Source organism: Dendropsophus ebraccatus, chromosome 8 (assembly GCF_027789765.1).
Source record: "Dendropsophus ebraccatus isolate aDenEbr1 chromosome 8, aDenEbr1.pat, whole genome shotgun sequence".
Taxonomy (NCBI): Eukaryota; Metazoa; Chordata; class Amphibia; order Anura; family Hylidae; genus Dendropsophus; species Dendropsophus ebraccatus.
Genome location: NC_091461.1, coordinates 17,651,601 through 17,672,531, shown reverse-complemented (window position 1 = coordinate 17,672,531; position 20,931 = coordinate 17,651,601). Strand labels below are relative to the sequence as shown.

The 20,931-nt window shown below is 41.0% G+C and overlaps 1 protein-coding gene across 1 annotated transcript; it reads left to right on the top strand.

The window, feature by feature from the left end:
* Nucleotides 1–706: 706 nt before the first annotated feature.
* LOC138798432 (ovostatin-like) lies at nucleotides 707–14,828 on the top strand. The gene is made up of 5 exons (XM_069978887.1): nucleotides 707–953; nucleotides 6,399–6,582; nucleotides 7,313–7,415; nucleotides 12,561–12,644; nucleotides 14,740–14,828. Exons 1-5 carry the CDS (start codon nucleotides 886–888, stop codon nucleotides 14,754–14,756), a joined length of 456 nt encoding a protein of 151 aa, XP_069834988.1. The 5' UTR covers nucleotides 707–885; the 3' UTR covers nucleotides 14,757–14,828.
* The last annotated feature ends 6,103 nt before the right edge of the window (nucleotides 14,829–20,931 follow it).

The window sequence follows — 20,931 nt, the reverse complement described above, 5'->3', positions numbered from 1 at the left end:
CCACCGAGAATCAGAGAAAAACTGACTAAGTCTGGACCTACACTTCCTCTCCCCATGTGACAACTTCCTACAGGGTGTATGTAACAACCTCTGTAAGTGGTGGAGAAAAGAGAGTGAGAAGGAAGGAGAATAGAGATAGGTAGAAAAAGAACAGCATCTCTTATAGGTGTACAGAATCCCAAAATACAATACAGTAGCCCTTGAATGACTACAGCTGTGTCCTATATACAGAAGTATACATACTACTGACATCTAGTGGCAAAACTTATACATAACCTTATCAACACTTTACTTTCAAAATACAAAGCTTTTGCGAGGAGTGTTCAAAACAGAAACACTAGTGGTGGGATACCACAAATGGAAACATTCTAGTTCCTGCATTCACTGACAGCAAGCAAAGATATGACGATAATGTTTCATTTTACAGAAATCTAGGCTCAGGGACACATGTAAGTTTATGGAAGCAGCACAGGTGCATGGAGAAGATGTCTTCTGGGGGTTGGGTTACCAAGTCAATAGACAACTAACCCAGGGGGAAGATCACATGTCGTGTCACCAGAAAGGGAGGGGGAAGAGGGAGCTGAGTGTGGTCAGAGGGGACCCAGAGTAGAGGATTTTACACATCCAAAAACGATAAGAATGAGAAAACAAAACAGGGAAAGGGTGCAAGATTACTGGTAAACAGAACAGTATGCTCCCTGTATGACAAGGCGTCTTCTGTCAGGATCCTCCTCGTGTTGGCAGGACGTCTCTACACATTCCTCATACAGGATTTCCCTCCCACAGTACGAAGAAGAACAAGGAGTCTCCGCCCCCTCCCAGGTGTATATAGACAGGTGGGGAGCGATGTGCTGCAGCAGGTGAGAGCTCAGCCTGTCTATCGCCATGTACCTGAAGGTGATAATCCTGAGCGCGGCTCTCCTGGGCTTCATCGCTGGAGGGAGAGCAGAGCCGTAAGTCATCTCGTAGAGCTAGAAATCCCTGGAGATTACTCTGTCACTTTCTATGATATAATAGGGAATGTGGTGACATATGGTTCTCTGAGACACAGGCTCAGCACCACTGTATCCCACACAAAAAGCTTAGATACTCTTGAATAGCAATTTCACACATATAGGCTTAGATACACAATAGCACACAAAAAATGCTTAAATATATTGGGGGAATTTACTTAGAGTTCATATGTTGGCCCCCAAGGTTGTATTTCCATCTCAAATAACATATTTATAATTCTAGAATTCATCCACCTTTACATATATAGTGGTACCTTGGTTTACGAGTAATCCCATAAGAAATCATAGAAATGCAGACAATTGGTTCCACATCCCAAAAATAATGATTTATTATTCTGAATAACATGTAAAACAGATGAAACAAACATTCAGAAACAGCAGAATCTGTGATATTATAAGTTACTGTACAGTAATGGAGAAGATGGGAAACACAAGGGCGGACAGAGACTGCAGGCAGCATGAAGAAATGAGCAGGGAGATGTGGGCACATACATGCAGCATCTCTGTCCGGGGAGAGAGGGGTTACAGCTATGGAGAGATGACCCCCACAGTCCTGTCCCCTCATGTAAGCCCCAGCCTGAAGTGGATCTGCTATGATTTGGAAGGTGAGGGAGACCTCCTGGGTCAGAGTACAGTGCTATAGACCCCGCTATACAGACCATGCCCCTCCCCCACTCACGCTCCCACCCAGTACAGGGAGCTCTTAAACCAAAGCAATGCTCTTAAACCAAGTTACAATTTTTAAAAACTGTGAGCTCTTAAACCAAGTTACTCTTAAACCAAGATACCACTGTGTGTGTGTGTGTGTGTGTATGTATTTATATATATTGTAGGGATCTTCCCCGGGGATGGTGTGTTTGGACACAGTTCACAGCAGACTTGGCTTTGTAAAATAACAGCTTGGCGTTTATTTGCAGCATAAACAGTCCAGAAAACATAAATACAGCAACACCGTGCTTTTAAGAACAAAACAAAAAGGTCTTGCCCGTCTGGGCGCTTACTAACCAACAGGTCACCTATCTGACACTTCGATCAGCGGTACCGCACGGTATGAATAAGCCCCAGCAGCAGCAGCATTCCCAGCTCCCAGCAAACACAGCATGCAGGCTGTTCACTCCTGGCTGAGAGCCAACACTGGATCCTCTGCAGGGCTTTTACCTTGTCAGGCTGATTACGGCCAGAGACACCTAACCCCAAAACCTGACCTGGATCGGGGGGAGGGAATGGCAAGTCCCACTACCAAAACCTATCTGCCATTCCATGTAAGTCCAGCCCCGCGATAATAAATAATAGCTCAGCAGCATAACACTGCTGAGCACAAATGCCTCCTGGACTTACCATCTCACGCTCCGTATTAACCTGGGTGAGATGTACATCCCCTCGAGCACTTCTCCCGTGACATGTCTACAATATATATATATATATATATATATATATATATATATATATATATATATATATATATATGTGTGTGTGTGTGTGTGTGTGTGTGTGTGTGTGTTTTTTAATTCAACTTTTTATTTATATATAAGTCTTAAAATCCATCATCTGGAATAAACATTATTATCACATACCATTATTATTTTAGAACTATTTCTATAATTTCTATAATATTTCTATATTTTTATAATTTCCATAAACCTCCTATCCCTCCCCTTCCCTAACCCAACCTCCCGCCCTAAACCCCCCCCCCCCACCCCCCCACGACTCGGCTTGTGAGGAGAAAAAAAAACAAAACACTACCATTTCTGTCCGCAGATATGTCATTTCTCCCTTTTTCCCTTTTCTAGCATACCAGGTGTGCTCATATTTCTTTACTTTAGCCACTACATTCGCCCATTCTTTTGACGAGGGCGGGGCAACATTCACCCAATTTCTCAGAATAATTAATCTAGCATAGAATAAAGTTCTTAGAACTAATATAATGTCATCGCGCTCCGACAATATAGGAGTTGCACCCAGAATAGCTACATATGGAGTTAGATAGAAATCATAGCCCAGCTTAGATACTAACAACCCTACTACATCCTTCCAGAATGGTTGAATTGCTGGACAATCCCAGAACATATGAGCTATATCTGCCTCTGGATTAGTACAGCGCTGGCAAAGCAAAGTGTCCCTAAGTTGCATCCTGTGCATCCAGGCTGGAGAGTAATAACTCCTATATAAAATTCTAAACTGAGTTAATTTATGTTCCTTACATAGTGAGACTCTACCAATATTCTGAATAATGTTATCCCAATTCTCATCCGGAGTTACCCCCCAATTCTCTTTCCACCTGGAGCGGCATCCAGAATCTGACTTCATCTCAATATTTAGCATTATGCGTTTATAAATAAGCGATAGACCACTTCTCATAACCACCATTCCCATTAGTGTGTGTATAACGATACTCTGAGACAAGCTGAGTACACTTCTGTTCACAGTCTGGCTCGCAGCATGTACCAATTGTAAATAATAAAAAACATACTTGTTTTTAAGCCGAAATTCTTCGGCAATATCATTAAACATTCGATTTTACCCTGGTGAAATAATTGTGAAGCCCATTTAAGACCTCTATCTACCCAAAATTGTTTGTTTTGAATTTTCACAAACTCCGGAAAATTACTATTATCCCAAATTGGGGTGCAGGCTAAATGCCCATCTACAGTATATTACATAAAACTTTCAGTGATTTCCAAACCAACATAAATAAACGTTCTATTGTGCAGTCAGGCGGGGGACTTAAATTCAACCTCCTGGACTCTTATAATTCAAATATACTGTGTACCTTATATTTTAAACTTAAATAACGAATACTGTAAGTGAGTTGTTCTGGTCCTTAACCAGCACCGCCATCTGTGAAGACAAAAAATATACTCTAATATTTGGCATTGAATATCCACCCTTGTGTCTGTGAACACTAAATTTCTCATATTTAATACGAACCCGCTTTCTCCCCCAGATCAAACTACCTAGTAGTACTTCTATTTTCTTAATCCATTTATCACTTATCCATACTGGAGCCGCCCCAAACAAAAACAGCAACTGGGGGAGAATTACCATCTTTATTATGACCAGTCGGTCTGCCATCGAGATTGGCAGCTTTTTCCAAATCATTATACGCCTCTCTAAATTCTGTAGAAAGGGTGTAAGGTTTGCTGGAATAAATTCCTCGCCCTTTGCTGTTATTTTCATGTGTGTGTGTGTTTACTATAACTATATACACATTGGCCAGACCTCTGCTTTTTGAGCAGAGTGGTGGTTGGCAACCTAGACAATGAGTGGTCAGTCAACAATGGAAGGGAAAGAGCAGAATACCAGGAGAAGGTTAGCGTGGTTAGGTAAGAATTATAATGTTTTCTATAGGGACAGCACACTGTCTCTAAAAAAAATTGTGGAACCATCTCTGGAGCCAGAACATTGAACATTTCCAGGAACATTCATTGGTCAAGAAGCCAGACAAATGTGACCCTCTTTACTCAACTCAGTTTCACAAACTTTTGACATACAATTCGCGTTTTTCCGTACTAAACCTTAAAAGCTTAAAACAGCTTTTGGCGCTGATCCCGATTCGGCACTGCAGCAGCCAAAAGCAATAGAGCACAGATCTCATGGATCTATGCAGTATATCTATACTGCATAGATCTCTATGAGAGATCAGAGCAGTCATACTAGAAGTCCCCCAAGTAGAAAAACCCTAACCCCAGGGGGAATAACCATAACCCCAGGGCGACTTCTAGTATGTGTGTAAAAAAAGATGTTTTTTTATTAATAAATAATCCCTCCCCCTAATAAAAGTCAGATTCACCCCCTTTCCCCATTTTATAAATAAAAATAAATAAATAAACAAACATGTTTGGTATTGTCGCGTGCATAATCGACTGAACTATTAGGTTATCACATTCACAATCTTGCATGGTAAACTGCGTAAGTGTAAAAAAATTGTGCAAAATTGCTCATTTTTGGTCAAATCAAATCTCAAAAAATTGTAATAAAAAGCGATCAAACAGTCGCATATGTGCAATCAAGGTACCGATAGAAAGAACACATCATGGCGCAAAAAATGACACTTCACACAGCCCCATAGACCAAAGGATAAAAGCGCTATAAGCATGATAATAGATCAATTTTAAGGAACATATTTTTTTTTAAGTTTTAAATTTTTTAAAAGCCATCAAATAAAAGTTATACAAGTTACATTTTTACATATCGTTGTAATCGCAACAACTTGAGGAACAACAAGTCAGTTTTACCCTAGGGTGAACAGCGTAACCCCCCCCCCCCAAAAAAAAAAAAAAATAAATAAAAAAATATATATATATATATATATATTTTTTTTTTTTTTTTTTTTTTTTTTTTCTCAATTTCACCACACATCTCTGGGTGGAAAAATGCAAGTGCTATGGCCTTATATACACAAAGAGGAAAAAACGAAAGAAAAGAAAAAAGGAAAACTGGCTGTGTCCCCTAAGGGTTAATAACTGTGTGAATAAGCCCTTACAGAGTATTACTGCGGGTGTCAGTAATAACTGGTACCATTGGTCTCAGTGACCTAACAGACACACAGGCATCAGATTTACTTAGCCCTTACATGCCCCGTAGGAGGTTTGGCTGCATTAGCCACAGTGTAGGTGACCCCATATGGACCCCAAGGATAGAAATTTCAAAATGGAAGCAGTAGCAGTGTCAGCACTCTCAACGTTCTAGTTGGGCCTAGAACATCTGGTTTATGGTGAAAGTAGTAGGACGTTGGTGGATAATTGACATATAATGACGGTTATTATGTTACCAGACACATTTTTACTAAAGAACTGAAGATGTAACTGTGATTTAAAAGGGTGGATCAACAGCGGTGGATTACTGATGTACAAACACAGGTACTATACAGCCAGACACGGTTTGGTCAATCACGGGTATTATACTGCCAAAAACTGTTTGATTCAAATACTGGGATGTAACCTGACAGGCGAATCAAAGGGTTAAAATCACCCAGGGGATCTGTGGACAGTGGTGAACACCATGTACTCTCATACAAAGTAACTGCAACAATTTCCAAGCTACACAGATTCCACTGCTACTTTTCCTCACAGTTTCCATAATCCCTTGAAGTGCCACCTCCTTGCAACATCACATATTCCCCTTCCATATACGTTATATATTTGTTTTGGGGTTTTTTTTTCTGTGGTTTCACCAACATACTGTAACCTTGATTTCTGACCTCTGGATGAGCATCAACCTCCCCATTTGTTGTAGTGTAGTTAAAAGTTAGAGACAGTCATGGGGAAAGCAACATTTCCAATGGAAAGAAAACTTTCTCTACATCATAATCTCATACACAAATGCTATAACATGGATCTTTCTTGAAACCTCTTCATATGTTCAAATGTATATGTTTCTCTGTAGACAATGCACCTTTACTATTTCTTCACTGCTGGAGAGCGGAGAGACGGAGAAAGTATGTTTTATGCTCAAGGGCCACTCGGAACCCGTCAATGTTAATTTCATCCTTAAGGTCAGCGGTGTGAACCACCAAGTCTTCAATGAGCAGATCCCAGCTGATGTCATTTTGAGGTGTTTTAGTTTCCAGGTTTGTTCCAAGTTTAAATCTTAATTCGTTTATCAATGATACAATATAAGGTTCAACCTGAAAGAATTTGGTAGTTTAGGTCATCAAGAAACTGGAAGCCTATCTGGTCTAGAGGTCGTTCCAACATTAAAACCTGGGATCAATCACCCTCCCGCTGGCTCATGCTCAGGAATGATGGGGGTTCCTATTGCCAGTATTTTGCATGTTCGATGACTTTGTCATAGAAAGTTTTTGGAGAAGCCTTTTAACTTTCAAAATCTAACTCAGCAGGGGATGTGATATAAAGCATGTTTTCCATTTACATTCATTGTTTTTTTTTTTTAATTATTATTTTAGTTCTCATGCTTTAAAACAAAGCTATACTTACTTGTATCCAGGTCCAGTCCCCTGAAGCGTTTTAGTCTTGTGCTGGTTGGAAAAAAAAATAAAAAAAGAGGCTGAACACATAAAGTCCCAGCCACTACAGAGTGTCACGGCTCAATGTATCTGTCAATCACATGACTGCCTTATCTGTAAGCGCAGATGACTGAGACTTCCTGTATTTAGTCTCTTTTTTTTCAAGCAGCACAAGACTAAAAACCTGCCATCAGGAGACTGGACCTGGATACAAGTAAGTATAGCTTTGTTCTAAAGCTAAAAAAATATATATAACAATGAATGACACTTTAACATAGGAATAAATCTAATAAAGATCAACTGAGTTTTTTTTATTCTTTATTCTTTTCCTCAGGCCCCCAGTGTAACTGGTGATGTTCCGGCCTTCCTCACAATCACGGCTGTTGGCAACAATTTTAACTGTGAAGAACGCAGGGATGTGGTGGTGGCTCAAACAGGTAAAACCCCATTATTCCGCACAGAAAGGTCCATTTACAAGAGAAAGGTATATTAATTTTCCACTTACAATACACTTTTGTAACTGATTATAAAGGCTCCTATTGACTTAGAATGATCCTGTGATTTGCTGTGGGTTTTGACTTCCCTATTCCTTTTAATAAGTACACAATAATTCTTCTGCTAATCCCCACACGTGAACTCACACAATACCTATAGGGGTGGTCCAGTGGTACAAAAACATGGCCACTTTTCCCCCTCTCTTGTCTCCAGTTCAGGTGTGGTTTGCAGTTAAGCTCTATTTACTTCAGTGGAACTAAGTTTCAAACCCCACCCAGTCTGGAGACAAGAGAGGGGAAAAAGTGGCCATGTTTTTGTACCACTGGATAACCCCTTTAAGGGCCTATTGGGACAGGTGCTCCCTGCTCAAGCATTGAGAGCACCTGGCCTAAACTCTTTAATACAGTACAGTCCCTTTAGAAGCAACTTTGGTACTGCCACTTTAAGAGCAACTTTGGAACGATCCCTTTAAGAGCTTTTTTGTCCCCAGTCCTTTAAAAACGACATATACTGCCCCTTTAAGAGTGCCTTTAGTGCTGTCCCTTTAAGATAAAATGTGGCCCCACCCTTTGTACTACCCCTTTAAGAGCGACTTTAGTAAAAGTTTCTGCTGGGCCATTATTTGCTATGGGAAATTAGAGGTCTTTAAAGAGAACCTGTCACCCCCCGTGCCGGGTCAGAGCCCGGCCGACCCCCCCGGGGGCAGACCCATATACTTACCGCTTCCACGAAGTCCTGGTCCTGGAGCCCGTCCAGCTGCTGAGAAATACCTGTCCGAAGCTGCGCACGTGCTCACCAGAGATAAGTCCGACTTCCATAGACAATGACTGGAGCCGTCTTTCTATATGGGCGTCGGAATCATCTCTGATGAGCGCGTACGCAGCTTCGGACCAGGATTTCTTGGAAGCTACACAGGCTTCGGGACCGGGACTTTGTGGGAAGCAGTAAGTATTTGGGTCTGCACGGGGGTGTCGGCCGGGCTCTGCCCCAGCACGGGGGTGACAGGTTCCCTTTAAATGTAAATTTCTCAAAAATGACCAATCAAAAGTAAAAATACTTAGCACAGCTCTTACCGTCAAGGGCTTTAAAACGCAGTTTGAATGGAGTCTGTGGGCAAATTGGTTCCGGCTGTATTAAGCGCAGAAGAATACCAAGAAGATGGAAGAAAAAGAAGAAAGAAGAATATAGTCGGTTCGCGGAACGGCCGGTCTCTGAAAAGATCATCCCGGCCGTTACTGCAGGTACTTTTTGGCCGCAGTGTTCTGATGCGGGCGCATCCGTGCACGCCCGCATCAGAGCTCCCACAGCACACTATGGAGCTTGCGACCGCCGCCGCTCGCTCTACAGTGTGCACTGGCATGGGTTTCTGCGGCCACAGAAAACTGACATGTCAGTTCTTTGCAGAGACGCAAGGGATCCCGGCCGGAGCGTATACTATGTGTATCAGCTCTCACCGGGATCCCATAGACGGCTATGTAACGTATATTTCCTTAATAATCCCGGCCGTTGTATAATTATATATATATATATATTATATATTATAGTAGTTATATTCTTGTATATAGGAGCAATATTATAGTAGTTATATTCCTGTATATAGGAGGCAGTATTAAAGTAGTTATATTCTTGTATATAGGAGCAGTATTATAGTAGTTATATTCCTGTATATAGGAGCAGTATTATAGTAGTTATATTCTTGTATATAGGGGCAGTATTATAGTAGTTATATTCTTGTATATAGGGGGCAGTATTATAGTAGTTATATTCCTGTATATAGGAGCAGTATTATAATAGTTATATTCTTGTATATAGGAGCAGTATTATAGTAGTTATATTCTTGTATATAGGAGCAGTATTATAGTAGTTATATTCCTGTATATAGGAGGCAGTATTATAGAAGTTATATTCCTGTATATAGGAGCAGTATTATAGTAGTTATATTCCTGTATATAGGGAGCAGTATTATAGTAGTTATATTCTTGTATATAGGAGCAGTATTATAGTAGTTATATTCCTGTATATAGGAGCAGTATGATAGTAGTTATATTCCTGTATATAGGAGCAGTATTATAGTAGTTATATTCCTGTATATAGGAGCAGTATTATAGTAGTTATATTCCTGTATATAGGAGCAGTATTAAAGTAGTTATATTCTTGTATATAGGAGCAGTATTATAGTAGTTATATTCTTGTATATAGGAGCAGTATTATAGTAGTTATATTCCTGTATATAGGGGCAGTATTATAGTAGTTATATTCCTGTATATAGGAGCAGTATTATAGTAGTTATATTCTTGTATATAGTAGCAGTATTATAGTAGTTATATTCTTGTATATAGTAGCAGTATTATAGTAGTTATATTCCTGTATATAGGAGCAGTATTATAGTAGTTATATTCTTGTATATAGGAGCAGTATTATAGTAGTTATATTCTTATAGATAGGGGGCAGTATTATAGTAGTTATATTCTTGTATAAGAAAAAGAAAGAAAAACAAGTAATATATATACATATTGCATATTCTTACAGAAAAACGTTCCAATCATTTCTCTCCGGTTGCATCCAACATAGAAATCCATATAGCTTCCCGTCTGAGGAGGTATTGATGTCTATCGCCTCCCCTTTCATTGTTATCTACTTTTTTTAAACCTAGGAAACGCAGGCAGTTGGTCTCGCCTTTGTGGACGGAATTCACATGATCAATGAGTCGGGGGACACCTTTCCCCGTCCTCACCGAGTAGGCATGTTCTTTTAATCTCGTCCACATCGGTCTTTTGGTTTTGCCTGCGAATACTATTGGCAATGACTCTGTTTAGAGGGGAATTCTGGAAGGCAAACGTAAATCTTTTAGTATCATTATTTGTGACAGTTTTAGGCATTAATAAATCAGATCTTGACAAATTATCAGCTTTTTTTCTAGCTTTTTTAACCACCCCTACTGGATATTTTCTAGCTAGTAGTCTATGTTCGAGTTCCTGAGCCTGTTGGTTGAATAGTGCAGAGGTGTTATTGATGCGCTTTAAACGCGCCATCTGACTGAAGGGAATAGAGTCCTTTATATGGGGAGTGTGGGAGCTGGAGTAGTGTAGAAGCGCGTTACAGTCTCTTTCCTAAAGACAGAAGTCACAAACTCATTGTCTTTAATGGTGACTTGCACATCTAAGAAATCAAGAGATGCTCCCCCTATCTTGTGTGTGAACAGCATGTTAACACCATTATTGGTGTTCAGATAGGAAACAAATGCAGCAAATCCTTCATGATCACCGTCCCACACAACGAAGACATCATCGACATACCGAAAGTATGCCCTGATGCCTCTGATGTGTGGGTTACGGGTAGTAAACACCAGGTCATTCTCGAGTTTGGCTAGGAACAGGTTAGCGTACGTGCAGGAGACCCGCGTACCCATTGCTGTGCTGACCTCCTGCACGTACCATTGGTCTTCAAAAAGAAAAACATTATTACGTAAAATGAAATATAAGCCCTCTTTGACAAACTCTCTGAAAATAGGGGGTTGATTGCATCTAGAGACAAACCAGTCTATCGCCTCTACACCCGCATCATGTGGGATGCGGGTGTAGAGGCTTTTGACGTCAATAGAAGCTAATATGCAACCATCACTGAGGTGAATAGAGCCGAGCATGTTAATGAAATCTCAAGAGTCTTTTAGGTAGCCCGGGGTTTCGGCCAAAAGTGGTCCAAGTGACCAATCCAGGAATTGGGACAAATATTCAGTGGCGGAGCCGATAGCTGACACTATGGGACGCCCAGGTGGTTTGTCCAAATTCTTATGGACTTTGGGAAGGAAGTACCACCTGGGCGCCCTAGGAGCTGGTGGCAGCAATTTTTCTGCTGTGCGTTTATTAATCGCACCTTTATTGCTGTACTTATGGAGTAAACTACGTACTTGTACAGGGCTTTTTGTAAGGGGTTTAAAAGTGGACTTATCGCCAAGTTGTCTCATGGCCTCCTCTAGGTAATATGTATGTGACAGAACCACTGTCTCTCCCCCTTTATCTGCCCTTTTAGTTATGAGATCAGGGCGACTCTTAAGCCATCTTAATGCTTTACTCTCGGATGCTGTTAAGTTATTAGTGGCTTTTGGGTATATTAGGGCTTTTACCTCTTGGCTAACAAATTTTTGAAAGGTATCAATGTGGCCACCCGGTGTGACTTGAGGGCACTAGGTCGTTTTATTCGCACCCTTAAAGGGATCCCTTAAACCCAGGGTATCAGGTGATGGATCTTGGCTCATGCCCGCTAAGAAACGTACACATTCAACTTCCTGACTGGTGAATTCAGTGGGGACTTGAAAACCCAGGGGGCCGACAGTACATCAGGCTTCACAATTATTTTGCTGCTCATATAAAGAATTTTTATTATTATTGGCAAAATGCTTAGTAAGGTTTATCTTGCGCACTCCCTTGAAAAGGTCAATGTCAAACGTTGTGGCGGAGAAGTCCTCCGTTAGGCCAAAATTCAGACCTTTGCTTAGTAATCGTTCACATTCAGCCGGTAGTGGTGTCCCTGAAACATTGATCACATTTGGTGCGTCTTTTATTGTCTAAAATACGCGGGGGCGTATTTTACGTCCCGCAATAGTTAGGACGAAGTTCAAGTAATCAGCTTAAAAACGCTCGAATACCGCATTATGTCTACAGCCGAAAAATTTGACAAACATCTTTTGGTGTTCAGTAAGTTTTGTGCTGTTACATTTACGGAAAAGAATTCTTGCGAGACATGTATAATGTAAGAAAACAATGTGTCATAGTGACGTCCCAGTTTAAGATTGTGAGCGATACAAAGGTATAATTACATAGACTGCGTGTACCTACTGTATATCTATATATCTCATCTTACATGTGCTGTTATTAGAATATGAATAAACATGGTCATGTCACAGTATACTTTATACAAAGAGTGCTTCCATACTGTGCACATACTGTAGTTCAGTAGTGATGATATATTGATGATGTTTCTTTTATGCGCATACATGTTCTGCTCCACGTTATAGGATCCCAAAAGAAAATGTCGCCTTTAATGGAATGACCAAGAAAAAGTGAATAGAATCCCTTTCTCTTCCTTAGATATACCAGATGATCCAGATGATTCGGACAACGTCGATCTTAGCATTCCAGGTTTTCACGCAGCTTTTACTGTTGAAGAGTTTGGTATGTATCAGCTTGTAGATATGGCCTAGGTGTAGTCTTCAAAGCGTAGGTTGGCTACTTTCTTATTGACTTTATCGACTGGATCCTGCAGCATGAGTCATATCTTATTGGGGGAATAGCACTGTGTAGAAGTATGTTATCCCCCCCATAGGCAGACTCTGTAGATAATCAGAAACCTCATTAGTCAACTAAAGTCCATCTAGTGTAAAACAGTAAATAATACATAGGGAGGAGGGGGATGCAGTGTAACAGAGAGGGGTTCCTGACGCACTCACAGTCAGCGCCCACATCGTATCTGTGGTGTGCGCCCCGTGAGGTGTTATATCGGAGGGACGGCCGGTCACTTGCTAGGTGTTGTAGTGTGACACCACTCCAGTGGTGGATGGCCGAGATACAGGGGACCTTACTGTTTTGTCACGTGACGCTAGTGCCAGGTGGGCACACAGGTGTGATGGCACACCTCCTTTTAGGGTGTAAGGCCGGTTGTTCCCTTTTCCCCTGTGGTCAGTGTCCTGCCGGGTTGCTACCGGGTCCCTTGGGATAATGTCACGGACGATATAGTCACAGATGGCCAGAGCGGTGTAATGACCCTCCCGGATAGTAGGACTCGCCACCCACAGAAAGGGGAAGTGTCCCAAGGCTGCAGTGTATATGCTGTGCAGGTGGTGATGAATGATCACAGACAAGTCTGCATCAGGTAATACAGAAGGACTTCGTTATACACTTGACCAAAGTTCCAGTACAGACTTGAACATAAAACAACCAGATCTGTGCGATAAGTGCGGAGTAGGAGATAGCTGTGTTGGTAGAATTGTGCTGAGGTAGAGTAGCAGAGAGGAGGATGCCGTGAGAGTCTTAACCCGTGTAGAAATGTGTTCTGCTGGGATGTTGGAGGATATACTTGTAGAAGAAGAAGAACACCTGTGGCCGTGTATTAACCTTTACTTTAGTCTAAACACCACCTTATGCCCACTAGCGTTAGCCGAACGGTACTAATGGGTGACACAGGTCCCAGACCTTGTTACCTGGGCTGAGCAGAATGCTGAGGGTTCCCTGCTGATACCGGCGCTGTGAGATGGAGTACGTAAGCTTACTGCAACTTTGCTCCACCCGGATCAGTTACTAGCTCTGTGGCTCTATAGTGGATACTGTCCTGCACTGTGACTTCTCCTTATCCATGGCGTGGTTTGAGGTTTTGGCTGGTCCTCTCCTAAGAGGTTTAACACTGCATAGTGCTTGGTAACATCACTAGTAGTAAAGTTGTGAGAGATACACTGTATTGCGCCCTTCCCATGTGGTCTACTGGCTAAGACTGAACTGCGCTTCCTCTTTCCCGCGTGACTCACTTCCTCTACCCCGTGTAGGGTGCGCTGTAATTAGGTGAACAGAGTGCAACAGAAGAATAGAGAGAAGAGGTGATAGGAGAGAAGAAAGCAGAAATCCTGCTGGTTCACAGATTCTGGTACACACAAATACAATAACCCTTTGCGATCTTTCAGCTGTGGAGCTTCCACAAGTTAATACACAATACAGCGACATCTAGTGGTCAACTTTTTATACTACTTTTGCTATACTAGGACCACAAAAAGTACAGACTTTTGCAAAAGGTGTGAATAATAGTAACACCCCCAGTGGGACACCACATATCGCTGTTCAGGAATGTGGGTGGTACAACACCAGCAGAGAGCGCTATAATGATTGTATTACAAGGTGTTGGCAGGGTTGGCAACTGTTTTGTGGCTACACACAGGTAAATACTGTAACTGTATAGTATAAGGGCCCAGGACTACGAGACTTGGAAAAATTACACCACTGTCTACAAAAGTGGGCCAGTGGGCTAACACACAAAGGGACCATTTAAGTTGGTTTGTCCCTGGCGTTCAGAATACCACAGGTACAAGTTAATGGGGTGTAGTGACACCAGTTCTGATTCAATAAAAGGGGGACATGCTTTCCATTGAGGTCCATGAGAGCTATGGAAGAGGTTGAGCCAGCAGGACGCAGCCATTTTTATAGTTTCCAAACTTTGTCTATTTTCTATATAGATTGGAATTCTTGATTTATCATTTCATTGTCTCATCTCTTTGTCTTTCAGTTCTTCATGGAGATTAGAGCAGAAATATTAGCTCCCACTTCCATCGCCATCCTGGACGAGAACGCTTCATACTCACTTACTGCCAAATAAGTGCCCTATAAAGCGGACATATGCTTTTTATACAAATCCTTGTGTTCAAATCTTGTCAAAATTTCCAAGTCATGAAGGGTTCACAGGATGAATAGAATGTAATGTTATCCATGAGTAAATTCTTATCCAAATCTGTTGGTTGAATTTTTTTTTGTAAATGATTGACAGCTTCAGATATAGGAGTACCATACCTGAGCCCTAGTGTCATGTCTTTAAGGGAAAAGTGAGCTCTACATTGGACTGAGGTCACTCCCCCTGTCTACATGAACGATCCTACCTAAACTGTCTAAATTTTGCTCAATCCAACCAAATCATGTGTTAATAATATCTGTATAGAGAAATAGTTCAAATGAAAAAAGTGACTAAAGCAAATAAATATGTGCAAAAAGATACGCAATAATATGCAAATTCTACAAGAATGCAAAAGTGCATATGTTGCAATATTATGAAGGCAACAAAAAATGTAAACGTAAATTAAAAAGTGGGTAGGTGTTGTGTAAAAATCTAACACAATGATAAGGTGTGTGAAAATAATATATAAAAGTGTGAATGAGCGCAAAATGCGAGTTTAAAAACAAACAAATACAACCCACAACCATTAACAAACTTTTTTTTCGAGATTCCCAAGGGGACCTCCCTCCCCCAGTCACTAAAAAAGGAAGGAATTTTGTGATAATTTTTCTGATCAGGCCATGATCTCAAGAAACTCGAAAAACTCCACTGTCCATTAAGTCCATCTGGTGAAACAGTTTTAAGTTTTGTCATCCACTTGCACTCCAGTTGTAACAATAGTTTTTTAAGGTCTCCTCCCCTCGATCCTATAACAACTCGATCAATCCCTCTCACATGGAGATCTTGCCAACGTCCATTGTACATTGTCCAAAAGTGACGTGCAAGAGGTTTTAATTGGCGTACAACATTGTTATCCTCAAGGGACGTTGCCATAGCCCCATTAATGTCTCTAATATGCTCCTGAAACAGAATTTTGAGCTCTCTTGTTGTTAACCCAATGTATATCAGCTCACATGAACATGTAGCATAATAAATTACTCCATCCATTCGACAGTACAATGCGATAATCCTTAGAGTTCTGTGAATCAGAAAAACAATTGGTTTTAACAACATATGGACGGATCGAGCATACCTCGAATATATCTGAATACGTACCAACTAATCACGAAGAGACTGGCTTTGTTTCGGAGTGATTAGTGGTTGGGAGGACAGGATCATCTTCATTTCAGGGTTGTGCGATAGTATAGGCCAATGCTTTCTTACAATATTACTCATTTCACCCATCTTGTGTGGAAGTTGGTGATAGGACAAATAGATGTTAAAAAATCCTCTTGTTTCTTAGGTACCAATAGATCAATTCTGCATGCCAACTCTCACAATACCCGCATCAATATCCTTCACTCAATATCCATGTAATTTGAACCTTTTCTCCATGTCTCTAGATTAAAGGGGTTATCCAGCGCTACAAAAACATGGCCACTTTTCCCCCTCTCTTGTCTCCAGATTAGGTGGGGTTTCAAACTCAGTTCCATTGAAGTAAATGGAGTTTAATAGCAAACCACACCTGAACTGGAAACAAGAGAGGGGGGGAAAGTGGCCATGTTTTTGTAGTGCTGGATAACCCCTTTAAATCTCAAATTATTCCTTGGTATCATAAATTCTGTAACGATTTATCATTCGTTGTCTTCCTATGGATAGTTGTATGCAGTGATCTATCGGTAACCGCAAATATGCGCAAATCAAGAAAATCAATGCAGTCTTGTTTGATCACATGGGACAATTTGATGTTTAGGTTGCTTTCATTGAGGCCCCTAAGGAAGTCCTCCAATACCTCATGAGTCCCCTGCCACAAAAACAGCACATCATCAATAAATCTCATCCCGGTAGTTACCTGTCCATAACGTGATGTGTCAAGATATTCTAATTCTCCTAGTATCCAAGAAATAAATTCGAGTTCAAAGAGATGCCAGTCACGTCCATGGCCACATCCCCAACCTCAAGTAAATGCCTGTCCCTAAATAAATTAAAAATTGTGGTGAAGAACAAAATCCAACACCAAAAGCCACTCCACTAAGTGTGAATCAATGCCAGGGGTGGAATAACTTTACCATAGGCCCTGGCTGTTCACCAAGTCTGCCCCCCCCCCACCCCACTGTAACACTGTAACTATGGCAGCACTAGCGTGGCGTTCATAGTATAGGATAGATAATGTCATGATGACCTCATTTGTGCAAAATTGCAGTAAAAAGCACCAATTTTTTGAAAATCATGGCAGAGCTGTAACCAGGAGACAATACCACCACCCTATTATAATTCACTACTGATCAAGGCCTCTAATTTGCAAGAAAAATTGTAAGGCCTTCAGACCATGTTCATGGTCAATACATGTATACAGGGCCTCTACATTACATGACACCATATCCTGTTTTAATATCACTCTCTCTTCACCTAAATCTCTAATGTATGAGAGTAGATCCTACGCTCAAGGCTTGAGATAATAATCAAGGAATTGACAGACTGGCTTACAGAGACCACCCCTCCCCGGAGAAAATGGGTCACCAGCCAGTGAATGGAAACCCGAGAGAAAGGAATACAGTAAACATTTTACACATAAATACAATATAAAGCACAAAAGTAGGGTTTGTGGGACACTGAATAGCTGCAACTGTCTGCCGAAACCCCAAAGTTAGGAACTGTAAGGTGTCTGGGAAACAACAAGAATCAAGAGTTTTGCTTGGCCTTCACCCCTTTAAAAAAAAAAAAAAAGTACCCCTATTTTTTATTCGCTTCTTTAACTCCTAAGAGACTGAGCAGGAGAGAAATTTATGAACCCCCAAATTTCATAAAAGTCAGGGTGCTACCTTGCTCAGGCCAAACTGTGGTGTTTCAGTGGAAAAGCCCTGGTGGCAGGGTCCCCTGATACTTGTAGTCCCACTTGCTCTGTGGCGGAGAGGCCAAAGTTGTCAGATGTGAGTGGCACAATGAATCTCAGGGTCCACTTTGTTACCACAATGAATTGTGAAGTAGAGGGGCTGCACAGTAGATGTTAACTAGTTAATTCCCTGGAACTTAATCTCGATTAACAGGGTTTGGGCCCGTTCACAACAGAGCAAAAGAGGCGGTAATTTCAAGCGGAGCCCGCAACGTCAATGCCGCTAGAAATTCTGCCTGTCCCATTGATTTAAAAGGATTTCCCTCTGCTTACCATCGGGGCTGTGTGGAAGTGATTGTACAGGCCCAATGGTTGCTATGACAACAGGAGGCTTCCCTAAGGCCTCCAGTGTTATAGCTATGGAAGCTCATGAGGCAGATCAGCATTGTACTGTAACCTGCCTGTCATCAGGCAATCCCTATAGGGAAGTCCCCTTGGTGGGAAAGTAAAAAAACACACATAAATAAAAAGATTTATAAAGTACAAAACACATAAAATCCCCATAGCCCCCAATGCAATAATAAATGTAGGGGGAAAAAGTACACATATTTAGTATCGTTGTGTGCGTTGTGATGCTGGCAATAAAATTATCACATGATTAAACCCGCACGGTAACCACAGAAAATAAATAAAAAGAAAATGCTAATTTTGTCTTTTTTTTCATGAAATGTGATCATTTTTCAAAGTACTGATATCAGCCAAAATTTACCACTAACCTAAAGAATATGTCACGAGAAAAGGATCTAAGAATCACTAGCAAGAGTTATAGCATCACGGAGGTATAACCACATAAAGTGAGACCGATCAGATTTCAAAAATGGGCCCTGATCCTCAAGGCAGTATCTGTATCGGTCCTGAAGGGGTTAAAATTTTATGCTCTGCACAAAAACACCAAATTAGCCCAAATTAAGGCGCAAAGACAATAATGATTGTGCCCCTATAGGCTGAAATAATTGACCTGGTTCAAGAGTGATAATGATGGAGAACCAACTGAGAAGAGACCTGTATACAGAATTTCTAATGTTTTTGTCACTATACGACCATGAAGTTACTATGGACCAGACTACAAACTGTATTGTAGCTGTTTCTCCAAAACCTAGCATGCAGAGGGTGTGGTGTTTTTTTTTTTTTTTTAATTGGGATTGTTCTGGTTGTCTCAAAAATGCCATTGCTGTGCAAAAATAGCATTTATTTTTCTGAGGTTTTTGTCACCTTTTGTGGCGTGCAAGAGGCAAAGTATTGGCAGAGAAAAAACACCTTAACCACAAAAAGATGATTAATTCAAAAACGACATGGTGCAGAGTGAAAACAACCCTCCCCTTTGTCATTTTTCAAATAAAAAGAGAAACATGCAACCAAATTGAACTCTCTGAACTATTAGATTATCACATTCCTGATCCCACAGGTCAATGATGTAAATGAAAAATAAAAGGAATAAAAAAAATCACATCTTCACAAAGGTGTAAAAAAACAAACAAAAACCCTGCAGATAAAAAAAAGAGTTCTAACACAGCCCCTTATGCTGCATTTACACGAAACGATAATTGGCCCGAACGATGTCGGAGTAACGATTTTTTTTTCCATAACGATCAGCGTTTAGACGGTACGATATATCTTATGGAAAATTCGTTTTGCAAAAGTTTTGCGATCGCTTAAGCCTATCTCACACATTGATTAAATCGGCGAACGTTCACACGGAACGATCTACGAATTTTTTGCGAACGATCAACAACGATTTGAGAACATGTTCAAAGATCAAAATGAACGATTTCTCGCTCGTCGTTTGATCGTTTGCTGCATTTACACGTCTGATTATCGTTCAAATTCGATCGTTATTGCGCAAATTTGCACGATAATCGTTACGTGTAAATGCAGCATAAGACAGAAAAATAAAAAGCTATAGCTGTCAGAACATGGTAAGATAAAGTTTTTATTATTCTTATTTGTATAGTAACACGGAACAAATGCTTCTCAAGGCTATGTTTACACGCAGTATTTTGATCAGTATTTTTGAACCAAAACCAGGAGTGGATTGAAAGCACAGAATGGCTATGTTCACACATTTTGGAAATTGAGTGGATGGTCATCATGTAATGACAAATAATTGCTGTTCTTTTAAAACAATCACTGTTGCCGTTATTTGCCATTAAATGATGGCCATCATTTCCAAATTTCCAAAATGTGTGAACATAGTCTTTATGTGCTTTCAATCCACTCCTGGTTTTGGTTCAAAAATACAGTGTGTGAACATAGCCATAGTCTGGTATTGTTGGATTTGTACTGAAATGTAAAGTAAATCCAGGGTGATTGTTGCATAAATTTGCATAACTCCATTTTTTTTCCCCTAGAAATATATATATATATATATATATATATATATATATATATATTTTTTTTTTTTTTTTGCTTTGTTCTAGGTAAAAAGGTAACCCAAAAAATCTTAAATTGTGGGGTCGGGAAAGTGTTAAACACACAGTCCAGCATGGGATGCCAGTACTGAGTCTGATTGTCTCTGCTCTCTGAGAGGATGGGTTCACATTGAGGAATTCTCCCAGATAAACTCTACGAAATTCCCTCGGTTGTGCGCGCGCCTTTCCGCCGGCTCCATTGACACCATTCTATGGGCCGGCTGATTCCGCATTCCGCCGAAAGAACTGACATGTCAATTCTTTCAGCAGAATGCGGAATCAGGGGCCCATAGAATGGTGTCTATGGAGCCGGCGGAAAGGTGCGCGTCCGTGGGCGCGTACAGACGGCGGAATTCTGCAGAGTTTATCCATGAGAATTCCTCAATGTGAACCCACCCGAAGTCCGACCAAGCCTGTTACCATCAGAGCTAGTTGCAAGGATAATGATACGATGCCCCCAATGGTGACGCATTGAATCTGTCAGGTAACAGGACAGGCGAGTTTAGACACCATCATAAGTTCAGAGAAGACCTGTTGGGATCCCTCCTGCATGTGCACCAGTAACAAGGCTGGGGAACAACAAAGCCCAGCACGCCCACATGTGCTTCATGCCACAATATCCGCCCTAGTACCATCTGGCTATGCGCCACACCCGGCACTCTTTTCTGTTGCAATATTGGCTCTCACCCAGTTTCCTGAATAAAATGTAATAATTTTGGGGCAGTCATAAAAGACGCCAGTTCACTGCAG